General features: G+C 37.0%; 1 protein-coding gene across 1 annotated transcript in view; it reads right to left on the bottom strand.

The window, feature by feature from the left end:
* LOC138715331 (synaptic vesicle glycoprotein 2B-like) overlaps positions 1 to 20,608 on the bottom strand; it is an 86,346-nt gene that overhangs the window by 8,203 nt on the left and 57,535 nt on the right. The window contains exons 8-9 of the mRNA XM_069848125.1: positions 17,913 to 18,340; positions 13,810 to 13,969 (exon numbers count right to left, since the gene is read on the bottom strand). Of these exons, the coding sequence (XP_069704226.1) occupies positions 13,810 to 13,969; positions 17,913 to 18,340 (588 nt within the window). The remainder of the gene's footprint in view (positions 1 to 13,809; positions 13,970 to 17,912; positions 18,341 to 20,608) is intronic.

Genomic DNA, 20,608 nt, shown 5'->3' with positions numbered 1-20,608 from the left:
TCCAGGATTTCTTTTTCTCTTCCATATTGGTTTTCCATAACATTGCTGCTTTTTCTTCCAGTTCTGAATGTTTTTATGAGCTTTTTCTAGGGTGACCATATTTTCGTTTTCCCAAACCGGATGTTTCTATACAAAATAAAAACGGATATGACAATTATATTAATATTATACTCGTATAATGGTGGTAGCGCTATGCACCGTGGGTTCTCCACCGGGCCTATAATAACTCGTGGGACCGGAGCTGAGGAACCGCGGTGAGGCCTACGCGGAAAGATAAAGATGATTATTGATCATGAATGTTGTAGGGGAGTTCGGAGGCGGCGCGCAGCGGGATCTGCGCGCGGGGGGTTTAGGGCATGCACACCATTCCATCCTGGGTAGTACAATGGGCCCGCCCGAGCGGCCTGCGTGCGAGCACAGTCTAGTCCGTGCTCTTCACTAAAGAGGAATAATACAATATAATAGATAGTGGTAGTAGGAAGAATGATTTCCATGATTAATTCCTTTATTATGTTTTCACGGAACAATTCACAAACTGGCCGGGACAGGACCTTCAAACCGGAACGTATTGCAGCGTAGTTTTCTGCAGTTAATCTTGTTACATCCCTACTTTTCTTTAGTTCTTATAATTTATAAGTTCAAAATGGACTTTAATGATCATAAATCCCTTCCATTTGTAAACCAAAAAAAAAAAAAAAGTAATACATTTAAATCAACACAACTGCATTTTCATTTCCTAGACTGGGTGATGTATTCTACATGCCTTTGTCTTCTTGATACAGCTTAGATTTTTTTATTGTAGGAATACATTTCCTGAATAATTCCCCTTTTCAAGTGATATAATTTTTATTTTATTTTTCTCTGGTGTTTTAGTCCTAAATTCATGCCGATGTTACGAATTACTTAAGAATGTTACACATTAGCCGATGTTTTCATATATTAATAATATGTCCTGTCGAGACAGAAATGGGGTAGTAAATCTAATATTTAGAGTTTGTGAAAGTCCATACCAATATAAAAGTAAATATAAGGGACGCTCAAAATTACAGAAAATCATTTTTATTTATAGACGAATCTGAACAACAGAATAACGCATAAGAAATGATGCGGAACTGTAAGTGAAAATAATTTGGAAAAAGTTGGTAAATTTCTGTTCATAGTTAGGGTGGGGAAGAGAAAGTAAAGTTGTAAGTCATTATAAAGTAATTACACCTTATTTCTACATGGTTAAATAAATAAATACATTGCATTGCTGTAGGTTACAAATTGAATATTACATACATATATAAAGATTTTCTTCCATCTGATTAGGCAACTCTACAGTCTCCTAATAGAGATACAGCTTGTCCAAGTCAAGTCTGCGAGTGAGGATATCGGGATGGAATGTAGAGGCAAAACACAGTTGCCTCATAGGTCACTTGACGCTCAGATTTCAACGTGTGCACATCGTTTAAAATACACTACGGAGCACACGCATTTTTTGTCCTTGTCTTCAGATAAAGGCAACAGTTACGCTGTCTCCCAGCCTCCCCCCCTCATGCAACTTTCTCTCCTACTCTCACGCTTGCCAATCAGAACGCCAAACCTCACTGTCAAGCAGAAGTAGAAGTACAGTCCATTTCAAAGCGTCTTAAATTGTTACCGCTCTATGAACTGAAGCGCAGTAGAAAAACTTTGCTGTCATATGAGACTGTACTGGTCTCCTCTCGTTACCGCCTCCTTTCACTACAGGACTGCCTCCAACTTCCCCTCTCGGCTCGCAGAGACTTGGTCGAGCTGTATGTTTGACCTTGGCCTTCCCTCCACCTAAATTCCAACTGGCACCACCCTGCAAGTCGTAAGTGTGAAATAACTGCTTGGTTAGTGGAATTGACGAGTTGAATCGAAAACGGGCGTAACCCAGAAATTTAAGTTTTGAGAAAAAGGTCTTTGAAATATTTGAGTAGCTGTATAAATAACACATTTTTAGTCAGAGTAAACAACGGGCATTCCGCTGTTATTCAATATTTTATTAATTGAAAAACATTTTAATTGATATAATGTGTATACAGTAAGGAAGAAATAGTCGTTATAAAATATCGTTGCAATTGTCCTTATTCCATTCAGTGGCCTTTCTTCCATTCAATTACCCAATGCATGGAAAAACGGCGGAACAAATTTCCTTCTGCGATTTCTTGTTGAGGATAAAATAAAGAGAATTACACAAGGAATATGAACACACAATTTATACTGTTTTCAGGACAACATTGTGTTTCATCATATTTTAAAATTCGTGAGAAATTATTACAAGTGAAATGCTTTCTTTTTTGTAAACACAACCATATCTTCAGAACAATGTCAAAGATTCCACTTGTGTAAAAGAAGAAAAGATGAGGAAATTAAAAAAAAATGTACTAGTTACAACAAAAGTCAAGTAAATTGATGAAACTTAGCAAATCTAGTTCAAAGTAACCTAAGTAATCTGTTGAATGCTGCGTCCTCTTGACGAAAGAATATGGACAGCCGAGAAAACTCTCTGAAGCAGACGCATTACGGGGTTAGGTACAGCTTATAGCAGTAAAATTTTTGGAAATATTCAACATTTTTTCCTCCATTATTTTACCTTGTACAATAATGAAAATTGGTATGTGTAAAACACTGTCCTTCTGCTATGTGAAAAAATATTTTTTACGATTTAAAAAAAATTATTTATAGGGCCTATATATATTTTTTTTTTCAAAATTAATAATGGTGGTAGTTCACTGTGCAGTGATGAAGCGTTTCCCTCATAACTCACAAACTTATCAACTTCCTTATGTTCTCTCTTTTACTTTATTGCTGAAACTCATGTTTACAATATCATGCTCTTTCAACTACATTCCTTAATAAATAATATTTGTTTTTTATTTTGTGTTAGAATAAATACTGATATTTGACCATTTTTGTTAATGAATTTATTTTTTATCAGACAATTTATCAAAATACGGAAGTGCTCTTACACCATATTATCGATATGACAGCATAAATACATACAAAAAGTTTCATCAGAGAATGTTGAATACTTTTTAAGTCATGTGGGAAACGCTTCATCACTGCACAGCAAATTGAATTTTGAAAAAAAAAAAAAAAATGTAAATAATTGTTTAAAATAGTAATTTTTTTTTCATATAGCAGAAGGACAGTGTTTTACACATACTAACTTTCATTATTATACTAGATACTGTAATGGAGGAAAAAATGTTGAATATTTCCAAACTTTTACTGCTGTAAGCTGTACCTAACCCCTTAAAACGATAATAAATTGAGTTCTTCCTTAAGTCCCAAGTATATACGTAGAAATTAGAAAACACAACCTTCCAACCACCACCTGATAACTAACATTAAACCACACTCTAGTATATGCAATCACGAAGCTTGAGTTATTGAGGGTGCTAGGAACAATAGACTGTGCAGATACTATTTCGCATTGTCTGTGATGAGGCGATAGTAGCGATCCAAGTGGTTAGCAACTATCTATGGATGCATATTTACTATGTATTGAGCTTCGTGACTGTATATACTAGACTGTGATTAAACTGTGAAAATAGCTGAACACTTATACTGTGCCACAGACCACTAGAAGAGAGATATCAAATCGAAACTTTGCAAGGTGACCAAATACACACTAGAGAATCTAATAATGCATTGAACGGAAAAAGGGCAAAACATGCATTACGCCCGTATTCGATTCAACTCCTCAATTGTGAGTTTGCTCCTCGTCAATACAATGAAATCGCATAATATCGCGCAGCGGTATGCCATCTTGTTTTGTGTGAAACTAGGTGAAAATGTCAACACAACGTATGGAAAGGTTCCGCAGGCTTTTGGAAATGAAGTCATGTCAAGAGCACAAGATTTCTGATGGCGTAAAATGTTTGCCGAGGGCAGAAGCAACGTTGAAGATGAACACCAACAACTGATAGGCGATTAACAACCAAAATTATAGCACAAGATTTGGACATGAATCGGGAAACTGTTCGCCTTATTCTACCTGAAGACCTGGGCATGAGAAAAATTTGTGCAAAAATGGTTCCAAAAAATATCACCAGACAACAGCGAGATGGACGGAGAAATGTGGCTGTCGATCTGTTTCCAACTGCCGCAGCCTCCATAGTCACCCTGCCTTGCCCCATGAGCCTTCTTCCTATTTTCAAAAGGGAAATTAGTTGTGAAAGGAGACCATTTTCGAACAACAGAAGACGTCCAAAAGGCTGTAACCAAGCCATTAAGCAGTGTCTCAAAAGATGAGTTTCACAGCTGCTACCAACAGCTCCTAGGTAACTAATGTAGAAGTATCGTTGTGTTTCAATAATGACTAAGTAGGGTAATTACATTTTTTTGGACTTAACAAGGTATTAAGAGAAGGCCTATAAAGTAGTTATAGGACCAACATTAATTAGATTCTTAGGAAATATTTATTATTATTATTATTATTATTATTATTATTATTATTATTATTATTATTATTATTATTATCAAGAGCTGTCGACACCAGAAAATCCCTTGCCTCACTCAAAGCGTTACGAGTCGTCGTTGTCCTCCAGTGGGTACTTTCTGTTGGTATTTCCAGGAATGAGATTGCGGACTCCCTAGCAAAAAAAGGGACTGAAATATTGTTACGAACGACCTCCCAACTTTCGTATCACAACTTGAAACGATTAGTTAACCGCTCATTTAAGAATGAGTTTCTCTCAGATCTTCAAATAAAGAGTGATGGCAAGAAATGGGCTGGTCTTGTTGACAAGTCAGAGATACTTCCTGATTACCCCGTCTAGCTGCCATAAGGATTGCCACAGGACACGACTGCCTGGTATTATGAATTGGAAACAGTTTAATGTTTGTAAAGAGCTTGTAAATTTTAAATCCTCTATGGGGACTTTGTACTGGTCTGCCAGAAACCAAATGATGTTGAATCAATCTGGTTGAGCATTAAATACATACATTATTATTATTATTATTATTATTATTATTATTATTATTATTATTATTGTTATTATTATTATTATCATCATCATCATCATCATTAAGCACGCATAACTGTTCAATTTGTTCCTCTCTCTATATTGATACATCAGACCATGTTCGATTCTTCACTAGCAGTATAGAGACTAATAGTAGAAGATGCAAAGAAAAATACTGGGCACCACGCTACGAGATAGAATGACAAACGAAACACTACAAAGACTGACGAACACTACTGACGCAGCAGAACGAGCAACGGCAACGAAGTGGACCTGGGGGGACATGTGGCGAGACTACATCAGACAAGATGGATCCATGCACTCACGATGTGGGACCCCTACGTCGGAAAGAGAGGACAGGGAAGACCACGGCTCAGATGATCTGACATGTTTACCAAAGAGGCGGGGAAACAATGGTCGAGGACAGCAAAGAACAGAGTTTTGTGGAAAGAACTAGGGAAGGTCATTGTAAATAGATAACGTAATCAGTGTTAAGATATTGTAAATAGCAAAGTCAGTATTAGTGAAAGTGTAAGATAAGTTTTGTAAATAGTAAAGTCAGTGTTGAGAAAGTGTCAGGTAAATAGTGTCAATAGCAATCAGTGTTTGTCAAAGTACCGGTATCAGTATAATGTGTGTAGTGCAAGAAAAGAAATGAACAAAGAACAGAGTGCTGAGACTAGTTAAAGTCTAACAGGGTTATTAACCATGTCACAAAAGTAGTATACACGACAAGCTCGCCTGGATTGGCTCACCAAGTGAGTACATTGGAGCCATCCCTGTCGAGGGGATTCTAACCCCATCACAGGAGGCCTGTGCCTAGCATGGGACATCATGGCTAACATTCAGTAAGTGCGAAGAACTGTTACCACATAATAGTGCAGCGACATGAAAAATTTTGGATACAAGTCTGAAGGTGAATTAAATCGGGAAGTAAGCAGACCAGTAGTCTTATACTGGTACAAGTGTCTGGGCATTAAGTTTAATGAACAATAATATATTCCCGGAAAAAATAGTGGGAGTTAGGCAATCAGTGAAACGTCGTTATATAATATTAACAACGTAATATTTCCGCTTATTGTGCTAGGTCGAAAAAAATCATGGTATTTACTATAAAAAAAATCTTTACGCGCGTATGTCAGTCAATAGAAATCGGCTCCATTCGCTTCTAAGTCACATGACTTCCGTGTTTCGATGTTCATCTTAGACTTACATCTGCTATGTTGATACGCACAAGTTCCAATTAACTATTGTAATTATTGCGTGTCTTCAAGCAGGACAAGCGTTCTTAAAAAGATACAGGCATTTCAAGACTAAGTATTAAGATTCATCACTAGACTTCCCAGAGTAACTTCTGTTAGGTTAATTCACAAAGACCTCAATCTGGACGATTAATAATCAAGCCTTCTGTATATACACCAAATCGTACAACAGCAATAATCCATTAATTTCTACTTTGGGTAACTACAACCCAGCTTTAGACGAACACAAAAGACCTATAAGCGCACTCCACGTTCTAGCTTGGAACAGCAATCCACCAGACTAGACGATAAAACGACTCGACAGACATGGTCTTAAAGGGCAGTATTCATAGACATTCTTAGCCCGGGCTTCCGGTGTGTGATCAGCGAACTAACGTTTTTCATATTCATATACCAGTGTTAGCGATATGATATGATATGATATGATATGATATGATATGATATGATATGATATGATATGATATGATATGATATGATATGATATGATATGATATGATATATGATATATGATATATGATATATGATATATGATATATGATATGATATATGATATGAATCCTGTACAAATAACCAGTCGATAGCCGCGGCTAGTTTAGCACGCTCGTAGCGCGGGCTAGCGAAATGTCTATGAATAGCACCCAAAGTGATTCATTGGTGATGCATTTAAAGAATAACTGTACTAATATTGTTTCTCTGTTTCAAGATTATAATGCTTTTACTAAAATTTGATGATATGTGATGTACATATTTCATCAATAAAGCGAAACCTACTTTCTAATGACCAATTATGCTTGTTCCCAATGAAGCCGATTGGCTTGTCAATACGACAGCTCATCCTGCCCAAGGTTTTTCCGTGGTTTCCCTTGGGTGATAAGATAAATGTAGGGATGAGATCTAAAATAAATGGGCCACGGACCTCCTCTCTTCCCACTAATTTTCCCACATGCTTAGTAAAACCTAAATATTTTAACAGGGGAATTAAATATACTGTGAGTTCACAGGGCTAACGACATCAAAGCTGGGTACCTGGTTCAAATAAAGTGCACTGATGCAATAATTAACATGGAGGGATGAGATAATTATTCTGCCTGCCACAGTGGCGGTGCGTGCTGTGCATTCGATGGTTCAGAGAACCCCCAGGAAAAATAAGAAAAAACAATTTCATTATTTAAATGTGTTCATAACTTACACTATCATTCTTTGTTTCTTGTATGTATGTATTGCGAGTAACTTTACGGCTGTCGCCGTCTCCCGCTTCTCAACTTCCAGGTACTCCGGTTTTGCCAATCGCCCATTTGTAGACCCCTGCAGACCATATCCTTCTGAACCTCCTTGCTCCATTTTTTTCATTGGCCTTCCTCTTCTCTTTTTTTCTGGGGGAGTCCAGTTGAAGACCTTATTAGTCCAGCGGTCGGCTGACATTCTCTGGAGAAGCCCATACCATATCAGGCGTTTAGTTTCCACTGATTGTAAGATATCTCCTGATACCTGCATTATATTACGGACATCCTGATTCCTAATGTGGTCCATCCTCGAAATTTGACAACTACGGCGCCAGTACTCCATTTCTAAAGCCAACAATTTCTTCTTCATCCTGTCTCTCATTTCCCAAGTTTCAGATCTATAGGTACATATACTTTCTATTATAGTTTTATATATACTTGTCTTAGTTTTCCTTGTTACCTTGTCATTCCACAGGAGTGTATTTAATTGTCTTATGGCCCGCTTTCCTTGACCAATCTTATTATTAATATCTTCATCACTTTTGGCCTGACTGTTGAGGGTAACACCCAAATATTTGAATGACTCAGAATTTTCTATTTGTGTATCCCCAGTATCTAAATTTACCTTTGCTTCGACTACCCTCAACCATGTATTTTGCCCCCTTCTTATAAGCCTCACTCAATTTACGAAACATATAGCTGGTGTCTTCTTCATCTGCCGCTATCAGCACTTGATCATCAGCGAAATGTAGGCTATATAACGTATCTTCCCCAACTGGTACACCCATCTGACCACATTTCTTCCTCCACTGTTCCAAAATTGCTTGGAGATAAATCTTGGATAGAGTTGGAGCAAGTGAGCATCTTGGCGTAGGCCTTTTGTAACTGCGAAGTCTTCTGATAAGTGGCTTCCTACCTTTACAACACTACTACATCCACAATATAATTTTTTAACCGCCCTTATATAGGTTTTCTTTATGTTCTTTGTTTCTTGCTCATTTTTAATAAGTTTACTTGCGGCTCTGATGTATTTTTCTGTATGAAAACCTATGAACCGTAGAGATCGAATACGTGCATACTTGTAAGCTTCCGAGGTTCAATTTCTCCTCTGAACCTCGCCGAGTCAGCTTCTAGAATTGCGTACAGGGCGAGACGCAAAGGTATTTGCTGAAGGACAAACTTGCGGATGCGCTGGCCCTTGAACCAGCGCAGCTCTACAGTTACGTATTAATTATGGGATAGCCGACATGCTCTGGCGGAAACGTAAGACTTCAAGACCCAGACCGAAAGTTAGCTTGAATCTGTAGCTGAGATCGTGATTTTAGCACGTAGTAATCTTTATTAATAGTAGTAATATTTATTTATTTATTTATTTATTTATTTATTTATTTATTTATTTATTTAAATATACAGAATACAGAATATAATTACAAACAAGAGAAATGGAAATAAAATAATACAATCAATATGAAGAAGGAGATACAGTAATATTAACAAAATTTGAGGACCGAATGAGCAGCGCTCGTGTTCGGTCGCAGTTCAGATATACGTATGTTACTGATTGATGTATTTATTAATGGTTTTTTACAATCCTTTAAATGTCCATTTAGTCGTTCTTAGTGTTTTAGTCTTAATATATTCATCTATGACTGTGACCAGTATTCGTTTCCAAAGAAAATGAATAGTGTTTTATATCTCTTACAAACAATTTTTTCAGTTTTAATCTTGGAAGATAAGTGTAAAATAAAGAAGCCTAGAAAACCGTTACCTCAACTCGATTTGAAGCAACCACAAACAAGCCGAAGTAAGACATTTTTTCAGGACTTTTAATGTAAAAATATATGGAAGAAACAGCTGGATTTGCGGTTGTGAATCTACAAACAAATTGTTTTGTTTCCCGTGCCTGCTATTTCATATGGGTAAAAATACGAACTGAACGTGCACTGGTGTGTCAGAAAATTAAGAAGCATGAGGAATCTATTGCACATAAGAATGTTTGCCTAGATTTATCAGTCCTTGGAAGAAGAACAGAAATTAGGCAACAGCTTAGTTCAGTTTTCAGGCAGAATAATGAAAGAATGATAACGTAAGGAAAAATCGCTATGTTCTTTCAAAGATAATTTATCATCATCATCACCATCATCATCATCATCATGTCTTATTTTAAGATAATTATCTACTTTAAAGAACTGTAATATTTTTTTAATTGTTTCAAAAATAAGATATTGTTCAAATTGTTGGAAAATTATGTAATATCATAAAAGTAGTGAACCCCTTGTCATTTTAAGCACGAACCGCCACTGGCTTGCCATTATAATTTCACTCTAATATCCTATGTCCGCAGAAAAGAACCTTGAGAAGCCTTTTGCGGAGCTATGCACGCTCTCTATGTAAAGATCAGTCAGCTGCTGCGCTCTATCTGGCATCACCAGATCGCAGACAGCCGCGATGTACCGCGGAGGTAGGTTTGATCGCCATGGCAGCCCGCTGTCTGTGTGACCGAGCCATCAGACTCCAACTACAGATCAACCTGTTGTTACACGTTACGTAGAACGTCGCCTCCTCCTACATAGCTCGGGAGAGATGATGCAGTGCAGTAAATTCTCGTTACTACTACACCGTTGGTATGCTGGCGTTCAAAGATATCTTACCTACGATGTTTTGTTGTGTAAGTGAACTTTCCAACAACGGAATAACTCAGAACCAAAGATATAAAAAAAAAATTGACAAACTTCGAAAGAGTTTCGCTACTTCTCAATAGATGACATTATTAATAGAGCGGTTAAAAAAGTGTCAGGGAAAATATGATGAAAGAGTAGTGGAACATTTTAAATTTGTATATATATTTAATGTTTTATGAAATCCTTTGTATGATTTTACATCATTAACATGTTTTGGTTTTAAACCCATTGTCTTTCAATGCTTATAATATAACTATTCAGTTTAAGGGTTAATGATGATCTGATAATGGTTTTTTTTTTAAAGAAAACGTTCATCATGAAATTAAATAAAAATATTATACTGTTATATCAAAATCAGATAAGTTTATGACGATCTTTTGTGGAAAACATTGATAAATTTAAATAGATTGTTTAACGGCATTTGTATCAACCACGTGGTTTTCTACGATCAATGGCATTGGTGACAGCGAACTAATATTTGGAGAGATCAGTCCCTAGGATTCTCCTGCTAAGCATGGTGACATATTATGACGTGTGATCAAAGTTTCCTATGTTAGATTTCGTTAGTTTAATTTAACGCTTTAACTACACCTGATAACCTTCACTTAGAATATTGTATTTGAACTCGAATACTCTCGCATGTAGTATTTTACATACATATGCGAATATTCTCGCAGTACGCCTGAAATGGAAATGGGGAGGCCACGTGTCGAGACTTCAAGGCTGCAGATGGGCGCATATTTCCACCACGTGGGACCCACGCATCGGGAGGCGAAACCGAGGAAGACCTGGGACCAGATGGGCGGACTTCTTCAAGAGCCTAGCTGGACCTCCGGTGGTCCAGAACAGCCAAGAACCGAGAAGAATGGAGATCGCTACAGTTTGCAAGTATCGAGTGCAAGTGTACACACACGAACGATAACAAAACCTATATAGAACAGAACCTACCGTCATGCGGATTAGCTCACCGCATGATCTCTAAAGAGCTCCCCTTTTTAGGAGGCCATAGCCCTTCAAGGGAAATTCATAGGCTATTTCATTCATTCATTCACTTACACGTCATCTTTCTATTTCACTCATTTTACGTATCTCAGTACGAGTCAGAAGTTCTGTACAAGAATATCATTGTACTGGAAAGGTTTTCTTCGCCCTTAACGAAGTTTGAACTTGTTAAAATCAGGGTAGGTATGGATTTCAGACGGAGACTGAGGTAAATCCAAACGCACGTAGGCCAGTGATACTGTTCATTGCGCTACTTACACATTTGGACGTGCCGGTAAAGTTTGCTTGGAACCCTCTCACTCACGGATTCTTTTGTGTGCTATAAATTACGGTACGGGAGTCACAATTTTATTTCTCTTCCGAAGAAAGCCATGCTATCGATTTTATCTCTTAAAATTTAATATTTCTTCTTTGTACATCAGGCGGTATGTAACGGTATGCAAGAGCAAAGATGATAACCAAGGCCCCTGAGTTTAGTCATTTTTACGCAAATTAGTGGTATATGAGGTAAAGAATGTATCCTCTTTTGTAAAGAAACATTCGAAGATTTTAGCCTACAACAGTACAGTAGAGGCGTAGTCTACTGAAGCGTTCTATCTCCGCCCGACTTCAAGACAAGCGTGGAATGAGATCTCTGCCAGTGGTTGGATAGCAATTATACTTTTCTCCTCCTCTGCTGGCAATATTTACATCGCTTGTCAGACATTATGGAACGAAATATAGTACCTGCAGCTCGAGTGCAGTCGAAGAGGGAAGTGTATTGCTTGTTGTGTCACAGTGTGGGTTGAACGAATTCAAATACTTACCTACTTACTTACTTATTTACTTACGGTTTTAGAGAACCCGAAGATTCATTGCTGTCCTCATATAAGCCCAGCATCAGTCTCTATTCTGAGCAAGATTAATCCAGTCTCAGACTAATGTCCTTTGCACAGTGTGATAAGCAAATGTTGTTGAGTTGTGAGCTGGCCACAGAAACAAATTATCTTTCATTGTTTTAATATAGGCATGGCAGAAAGAGAAGTCTATTGAAAAAAAAAGACAATTTGCAGTTGTCAACAGTTAGGAACACCTATTACAAAAATTTTAATTTCACACCTTTCAAACTTTCTCCCCCATGTCAAAAAACATATTATTTGAGAAAATTAATGGAATACACTGTAAATAATACTTCTTCAATTACATAAGCACAATGCGACAAATTCCCATAGATTTATTTGTACTAAAAATATGACATGTCTGTCTTCGTTTTCACTACTTGAATTAAATATTTTAAAATGCTAGTCCATTCACTTTGAAGAACTACATAATTTACATTAGCATACAAAATTTCAGTCCTTTAACTTATGTTGTTTCTAAATAAATGGTTCCTGAATTTATAACAATAAAAATTATTATTTTTTCGATATTCATTTTTCTGCCATTCCTGCATTAAAACATGTAAGATAATTTGTTCCCATGACCAGCTCACAACTCACCAACATTTGTTTATCACACGGTGCAAAGGACATTAGTGTGTGTTTGATAAAAACAGAGGAAAAAAATATGTTATGTATTCATATTTATACCCTAAAAAACTGTTAACAGCACTATCCAGTTCCCTTAAAGACAACTAGCTCTACTCTGAATGAATTACATGCTCTAACCAGTGATATTCTATCACAGATGGCTTTAAGGTTTGAACCTAATGGCTTTTAGCTTAATCAAGGAAAGACTATCAACATAACTTTTAGCCTAAATCATGTAAGAAAAAAGGACAATATACAAAAGCATACCAAATTTCTAGGACTCTTTATAGGCTCCAGTTTAACATGGGAAAACATATCGAATATATATGCACAAAAAATTACCAAGAGTTATATATTTATTAAAGAAATTAGTGACTTGCGTTACTCAAAATTATTTAACATGTGCCTACTTTTCGTTCTTTTAGTTGATAATTCGGTATGCTTTAATTTTCTGGGGAAATGGTAGCAAAATTGGGAGTGTCTTGATTTTGCAAAAGAAAGCCATTAGAATTCTATGTCAATCAAACTATCTTGAACATTGTCGACCACTTTTCAAACAATCACAGATATTAAATGTCATATATACACGATCTAGTCCTTTACACTCGACAAAATATAGACAGTTACTCATTAGTAGCCAATACGAGTATACATGATCATGAAATTAGAAATAGTGAACAAATTAATATTCCATACTGTAGATTACATAAAACTAGTACAAATTTTTCTGTCATGGGGCTGAAATTATATAACATTATAGGCCTACTGTAAGTTACCAACCAATAGTTTCATAACTAGATTTTATAATTGGCTTTTAATTAATCCTTTCTACTCCGTAGGTGAGTTTTTTAACATAAATTCATATAAACTTGTTTTTTAATAAATAAAGTTGTTTACATTTAGTTACAAATATTACATTAAGAGTGAAGTGTTTTCATTAATTTTTAGAGTTTCAAAATGTTTTGTATTTTCATTCTAATTAAACTTTACTCTTTTCAATGATATGTGTATTTTCAAATGTATGTTTTTTCCCCCCTTCTGTATTGTGACGAAGCCTATCACTGTATGTTTAATGGCTTAATAAATTGAATTGAATTGAATTGAACTTACTTTGAAGAGAATATTTATCAATTAGTAGGTGGAGTACTGCATACCTGAGTTGTGTTGGAATGTTCTCAACGACAATACTGTTCAACATGTTCACACAGACGCCGGTCGTGGCTATGAAGAGGGAAGCCAAAGCCACTATCCCCACTTCTGTGTTGACGAAGTACAGCGATAATATCTCGATGCTAGTGACGAGCATGTAGATACCTGCCAACAAGGTGAAAATATAACGTACGTAGGTGTAAACCTACATGTTGAAACTGCAACCCATAAGTACTTGAGCTATATACAAAGTGATTCAAAATGTTGCGCTTAAACTACGGAGGGATCGAAATATAACATTTTTCTAATAGGAATCTCTGATGTCTGAAGTACAAGCCCGTAATGTCAAGACCTACATTGCGAATGAAAATAATCATACTTTGCATCTTACATATAAATTGGAGAGGTTCACAACTTTTGCAGTAAGCTGTTTCAGAGCTGCTAGAAAACGTGCCATTTATAATTCTTCAGAAGATATGGATGCAGCAGGACGAAGCGCCAGCATGCTTTATTCTTGTTGTACGAGTCTTTCTAAATCTCTTATATCCCGCGCGTTGTATCGGAAGAAGAAGTCCAGCTCGCTCCACTGATTTGACGTCTCTTGATTACTTATTTTGGGGGCATATCAAAAGTCTCTTTTACGAGACATCGTTGGAAGAATCAAAATCACTTTGTCATTTACTTGGAGCATCTGATTTGGTTTGGGAGGCGTCCGGGATATTTGACAGAATACGCCAGAGTTTTAACGAATGCTTGCACTAAATGTGACAAACAAGTCCTTATGTAATAAGGTGGAGCAAAATGTATGGTACAAAAAGAACAATGAATTGTAAAAGAATTTTTGCATATTTATAAATACAGTTCACTTGCAAACAATGTACACATTTTACCATTTACTTTAATGCTAACAGATGCTTTTTTTTAATTACATCCGGTAAGTGCCCCAAAGAAAGAAATTTGTAACTGATAAGTCCGGGGATCTGGAGGTCCAGCGGATGTCACAAAAGCGAGAAATTAATCGGCTCGGAAACAGTTGTAGCAATCTGTTCATACTGATATTGACTGTGTGGACAGTACCCCCATCTTGTTGCAACAATGTGTCAAGATGTCCTATCCTTCTTAATTTAGGTAACAGGAAGGTATTGAACATTTGAATATATCGTTCTGAGTTAACAGTAACGCTTCTACCCTGGGGATCCTCGAAAAAGTATGGGCCAATAATTCCAAATCTGCCTACACCGCACCACACTGTAACTTTAGGGCTGTGCAGTGGAGTTTCGTGAAGCAACTGAGGGTTGGTGTCTGACCAATACCGGAAGTTTTGCTTATTGACAAATCCGGTTAAATGGAAATGTGCTTCATCTGACATAAGCAAATTAGACAGAATATAGTGTTCTCAGCAATCATTTCTTGTAGTTGCACACAGAATGTTATTTTCATGTAGCGGTCAATTGGACGTGACTCATGAACAACTTTCAGCTTGTAAGGATGTAATTTCAAATCTGCTTTCAATATCCGGTGAAGCGATCGCGGACTGATGTGCAGCGAATATCGACTGACTGAGGGCTGTGGACTTCACTACATTTCTGCTCGAACACGATTAACATTCTCAGGCGTTCGGACGGTTCTTGGCCTACCTGACGATTTCTTGTTTTCCTCTTTTCCAAGTTCCCTCTAAGACTGGACCCATTCGCACAATTGTCCGTCTGTCAGGAACACGATGACGATGTCCTTAGTGAAAGAAACGCTGAGCTGCTATTACACTATTTAAACGAATAAAAGCTTCCACAACCTGAATGCATATTTGTATGTACCATTGATTCATCGCAAATGAAATGGCAGAACTCCTGAAATAAACAAACAATTCCAAAGCTGCCATTGTTATGTACTGATATGCAGCATTGTATTATGTAAATGTATTATACATTTTGCTGCACCTTGTACCAGACATCATTTTAATTTTACTAACATTTCTAATATTAACCTGTCTATACCTATGGATTAACGGTTGAGAACTGGAAACACTGTTTGCTACCCCCTTCCACGACCTGAGTTTGTTGGTACTAGCATAGAATGCAAAGAAATCACTTCACTAGTTATAGGAGGGAAGAAAAGCAGTGCATCCATTTACATAAAACTAGGAAATATCACGATTCTGAGTTTGACAATTTTCGTTCGGTTTTTATTTAATCAAAGTGTACTACAGTTTTTAACATTAAGTGTTACGAACTGAGCTATCCATGCAGACGTATTCATTATGCAGTGTATATTATACAATATAGCACATTAGCACATTAGCATACAATATAGAGAATACATTTAAATTGAAAAATTATCAAATTATGTACGTAAGCTTATATTTAAACAAATTGTTGAAAATGGTGGCCGTTCATTTAGATACAAGCTTCAGTTCTTTTTTGCCTATTATCGCACTATATTATACCTAATTTGTATTTCCAATTTCGTCCTTCGTACCTGAAAACAATAACTTATGTTGAAATAATTCTATACCTACTCTATAACAGAGTATTTTACGTACTGTAAATTCAATTCTGCTCGATCTGCACAGATAAATTTACTCTGTCCGTCTAAGTGGTTATATCGTAGGGTTGTAGAAAGGGAGGAAATCACGTGATAATTAATTATTTAACGAGGCCCTTTTATTTAAGTTATTTTAAACAGTTGTGTAATATTACGTAGACGTCCAATTCCTAACAGCAAATGTTTTCAGAAAAGAGCTAAGACAGCCCTGCAACTAGCCTTTACAGAGTGGCCGGCAGAAGCTGGTGGGGGAAACCAGGACGTAAGCAAACTGACGCACAGTACTTGTGCGAAAATATGATTCAATATTGAATGCACTTGATTTACTGGAAAACGTGACAATATTTCTGGAACTATATTCACTCACTCAGTATTGTTTACTGTGCCAGTAAGACGACTCTGCATATGCGGCCTTGGTTCTGTGTGGAGGACGGGTGAGTATTACTACATAGTAGAGAGGTTGGGAGTGAAGTACATTAAAAAACTCAGGTACAATAAATATTGAGGTAAAAATAAAAGATATCCCTGTACAAACTTAATTCTTAAGTTCATATAGTCTTTGCCTATGCCTAGAGTTTTTCACAAATTACTATTACTTCATTGGTATGTTGTGCATCGTGTATTTTCCTTTCTATACCACGAGTTACTATAGCAAAATTGTTATATTCTAATCCCTCTGTAAGCTCCTTCAGTTGAGAACAACTATTTGAGTCATCCGGTATACGTATATATATAGCCTACTGGAAAGGCCTATATTTCTGTATATATTTATATATGATACGATACGATATTATATGACATGTGACGTGACACGACAAGAACATGGAACCATGTTTTTGTTCCAAAAGTTTTCGATAAGATGGTGATTATGTAAATAATAAAGAATTCCTCCGAAATTTACAATTATTACTCCACTTCTTATAAGAAACCAAATTTAAAAAGGTATATTTGAGACGATATAGAGTAAATATCTAGTTCATATGTTTAATTGTACTACTACATTTCATGGACGTCATACTCGGTAGAATTAAGTATGTTAAAAGCTGTCCAAAAATGTATGAGAAATCGTTGCTCAGACTGATAGACGGCATGGTAAAGTAGGGTGTATTCAATAATGTTGTTATCATTATTACTATATTATTATTATTATTATTATTATTATTATTATTATTATAAACCTCTACTTCCAAGTTTTGCTTATTTAGTCTTTGAGAACCAACACTAGCCGTCTACAAGTGATGGGACTATTCTATAATGTGGTCAGCATGACGCCAGATGAAAGCTTAAAACAACGCAGCGCAAATATATGAGAAGTAAAGCATCTAGTTCATACCGGTACGTAGGAAAAATAAATATTAATCCTTGCCGGGAATCGAGGAAGCATACTCTAGATTTGTAGCCAATAATGCTGGTACGAGTGTTACTGCAAAGTAACATTAATAATAAAAAATAACATTGCAGTTTTGTATGATTACCCGCAAATATTTTAAATAAATAATCTATAAATATGAATATTAGGAGAAAATTACACTCTAGTTTAATATAATAATATAATACAGTAACTTACGTATAAGCTTGTGTGTTCTGATGAAATTGGCTATGTATCCAGCAGTAGTATATACTACCATGCACACACACCCTATGAGCATTCCATTTCTGAATACATCTGGGTTCACTGATGTACACGATACTATATCGCTGGTCACATTAGTCAATGGAATCACACCCTCGTAGTCATAATTAATTGAGAAATTGACGAGCGTGTCGATAGCACTTAGGCCTCTGGGTTCTCCGTATGTCCAATTGACGTGTTCCTCTATGGTCAGATTTGCGGAAGATTGATTGAGAATATCTGGCGATCGTATGACGATAGCAGTACTGGACTTCAAAGCATCAATCACCTCGCAGATTGTCGGAGTGTGATTGGGGTACTTCTCGGAGTACTGGGAAAGGCGATTGTAGATGTCTGGCAGCCAGAGAGCGAAGCCGTTGAAACTGTTGGTAGAAGAAGAAAGAAAGACAAATAAATAGGTTATAGAGTTACACTTTTTAAACACATACATTCTTGAGTTTTCAGAGACAGGAATTCATGAATGGCAGTTATTTCTTATACGTTTTATGCAACTCAGGCTGACTGTAGTTTGCTCTGTTCGTAAATAAAAGGGCTCGAGAAAAATTCAGCAGCCATTTCTCGCACACTCCAGAAGTCATATCCGCTATTATCTGTGCGTTTCGAACTGGTGGATCAAGGTCACGTACGAACGTACAAAAGTACAAACCACACACGAGTCACTGAACTGAAAAATGTGAACTGAAGCACTGGTAATACCAGCTGTCCCAGCTAAATTTACTTGACTAGAATGTCTATCATTCTATCACCAAGGTTAATGTATTCTTTCATAAGGTCCCCTTGCACGCAAATACCGTTCGAGAGGCGAGACTTGACATGTGAGCTACGCGAGAGAGGAAAGAATGGGAGATCAGAAACAAAGTTTGTTTCGGTTTGGTTAATATTAAACGAATGTACTGACACGGAAATTACTTCAGACTAAACCTTATTTCTCCCCTACATACCTGGTAATGTAGCCACTGCGTATGATAAGGTCACAGGACAGGTCTTGTCTCCTCTACTATACTTATCGGAGACATCTGTACAGACTTCCCTCCGAGAGGTAGGTCTATGTCTGAATAGGAAGATTGTCCTTATACGATCAGACTTACCATCTAGACTTATAGTTCACCAAAAAGTCGTAAGAGATCAGTGAAATTCATTACTTCCCGTGGAGAGATACGATCACTCGAGAAAAACTATTCTTCTATGGTTCTACATTGATTTGTTCGCCATTCCTTAACGCTCTTCTTATACGTATCTCTGCAGTCTTGCTGTTATAAGTGTTGCAAAATATAGACGAACATTTCTGTAAATTCTAAGAGAAATGAATGCAAATAGTTTACCAAATCTGTACTTTCATTGATTTCCGCCATTTCCCTATAGAGAACTGCTTAAAACGAAACAATGAAATCTCGATCGCCTGCTCGCAAATACTGTATTAATTTGTTTCTATGCATTCTTTTTCTGCCGTTTAATTTCGAGAGAGCTACAGTCGATACAGGCCTAATTATTGGCCAGTACAACCACTGTATTGGGAAGAGAGAAATAATTAATAAAAATCATCCAAACTTAAAATATCCTAAAAAATGACTTATTTTATTACTTACCTTTGCTGGAAGATGTATATAAATATTAAGAGAATGTTTGAAATCTCAACAGATCTATTATTATTTTGTAAAAATCGAAAAATCGAAGGAGAATTGGGAGGAAAATTTAAAAGGTACGCAAAACGCGTCCTTGCAAGGGGTTGGGGGCTGTACAAAACTAAATATGTGAGCTCCAAGCCTGTTGGCCACTAGTCTCACTCCGGGTTACGCTGCTCCCCTGAAGGAGCTCTAGAAAATTTTGAAGGGGATGCCGAAATTGGACGTAACCTCTTAGGTACCACATACGCGAGGGGGGCTGAGATTGATCAATTGATCACGGAACGGGGCGAGGAGGAGTTGGCTGGTGTTTGCCGTTAAGATGGCAAGACGCCGTCATCTGTTGTTCGATGACAAAGCAGGTGAAGGCCGTCGGAAGAAGCGCCGTGAAATCTAAGCTGCAATTTGAGAGGTCCCTGTCCTTTCAATTTGCGACTTATTGAGTGACCTCGTATGTTTAATAGACTATTAATATTATCTGAACTAGGGCATACATAATTTATAATAAAGGTGGAGTATATATGGGGAAGGGCATATAGGTCCGTGGCCCATTTCTTATAGGGCTCATCCCGACATTTGTCTTACGCCTGAGGAAAACCACGGAATACCTTAGGCAAGGTGAGTTGTCTCATATAAGAGACTAGCCAATTTGGCTATTATGTAGGAGGTCATGAGCCTTGTTGATTTGTCTCAATTTCGAGACCAGCCATTTAGCTATATGATGGCTCAATTGCGAAGAGGGGGGAGAGATGTAATTGTTAATTAGGGAGATTCATGGGGATATGAGTGCAGGACCGTGGCCCATTTCTTTTAGGGCTCATCCCGACATTTGTCTTAGCGCCTTAGGAAAACCACGGAAAAACCTTAGGCAGGATGAGTTGTCTCAATATCAGAGACTAGCCAGTTGGCTCTTAGGCTGAATGACTCTATGAATCGATGGATATATACTAGCCAATTGGCTCTATTAGATTTCCATCGATCAACAAAAGTAGATAATGTTATGGAGGG

The sequence above is a fragment of the Periplaneta americana genome, chromosome 15 (assembly GCF_040183065.1).
Source record: "Periplaneta americana isolate PAMFEO1 chromosome 15, P.americana_PAMFEO1_priV1, whole genome shotgun sequence".
Taxonomy (NCBI): domain Eukaryota; kingdom Metazoa; phylum Arthropoda; class Insecta; order Blattodea; family Blattidae; genus Periplaneta; species Periplaneta americana.
This window is presented reverse-complemented; position numbering and strand designations above follow the sequence as displayed.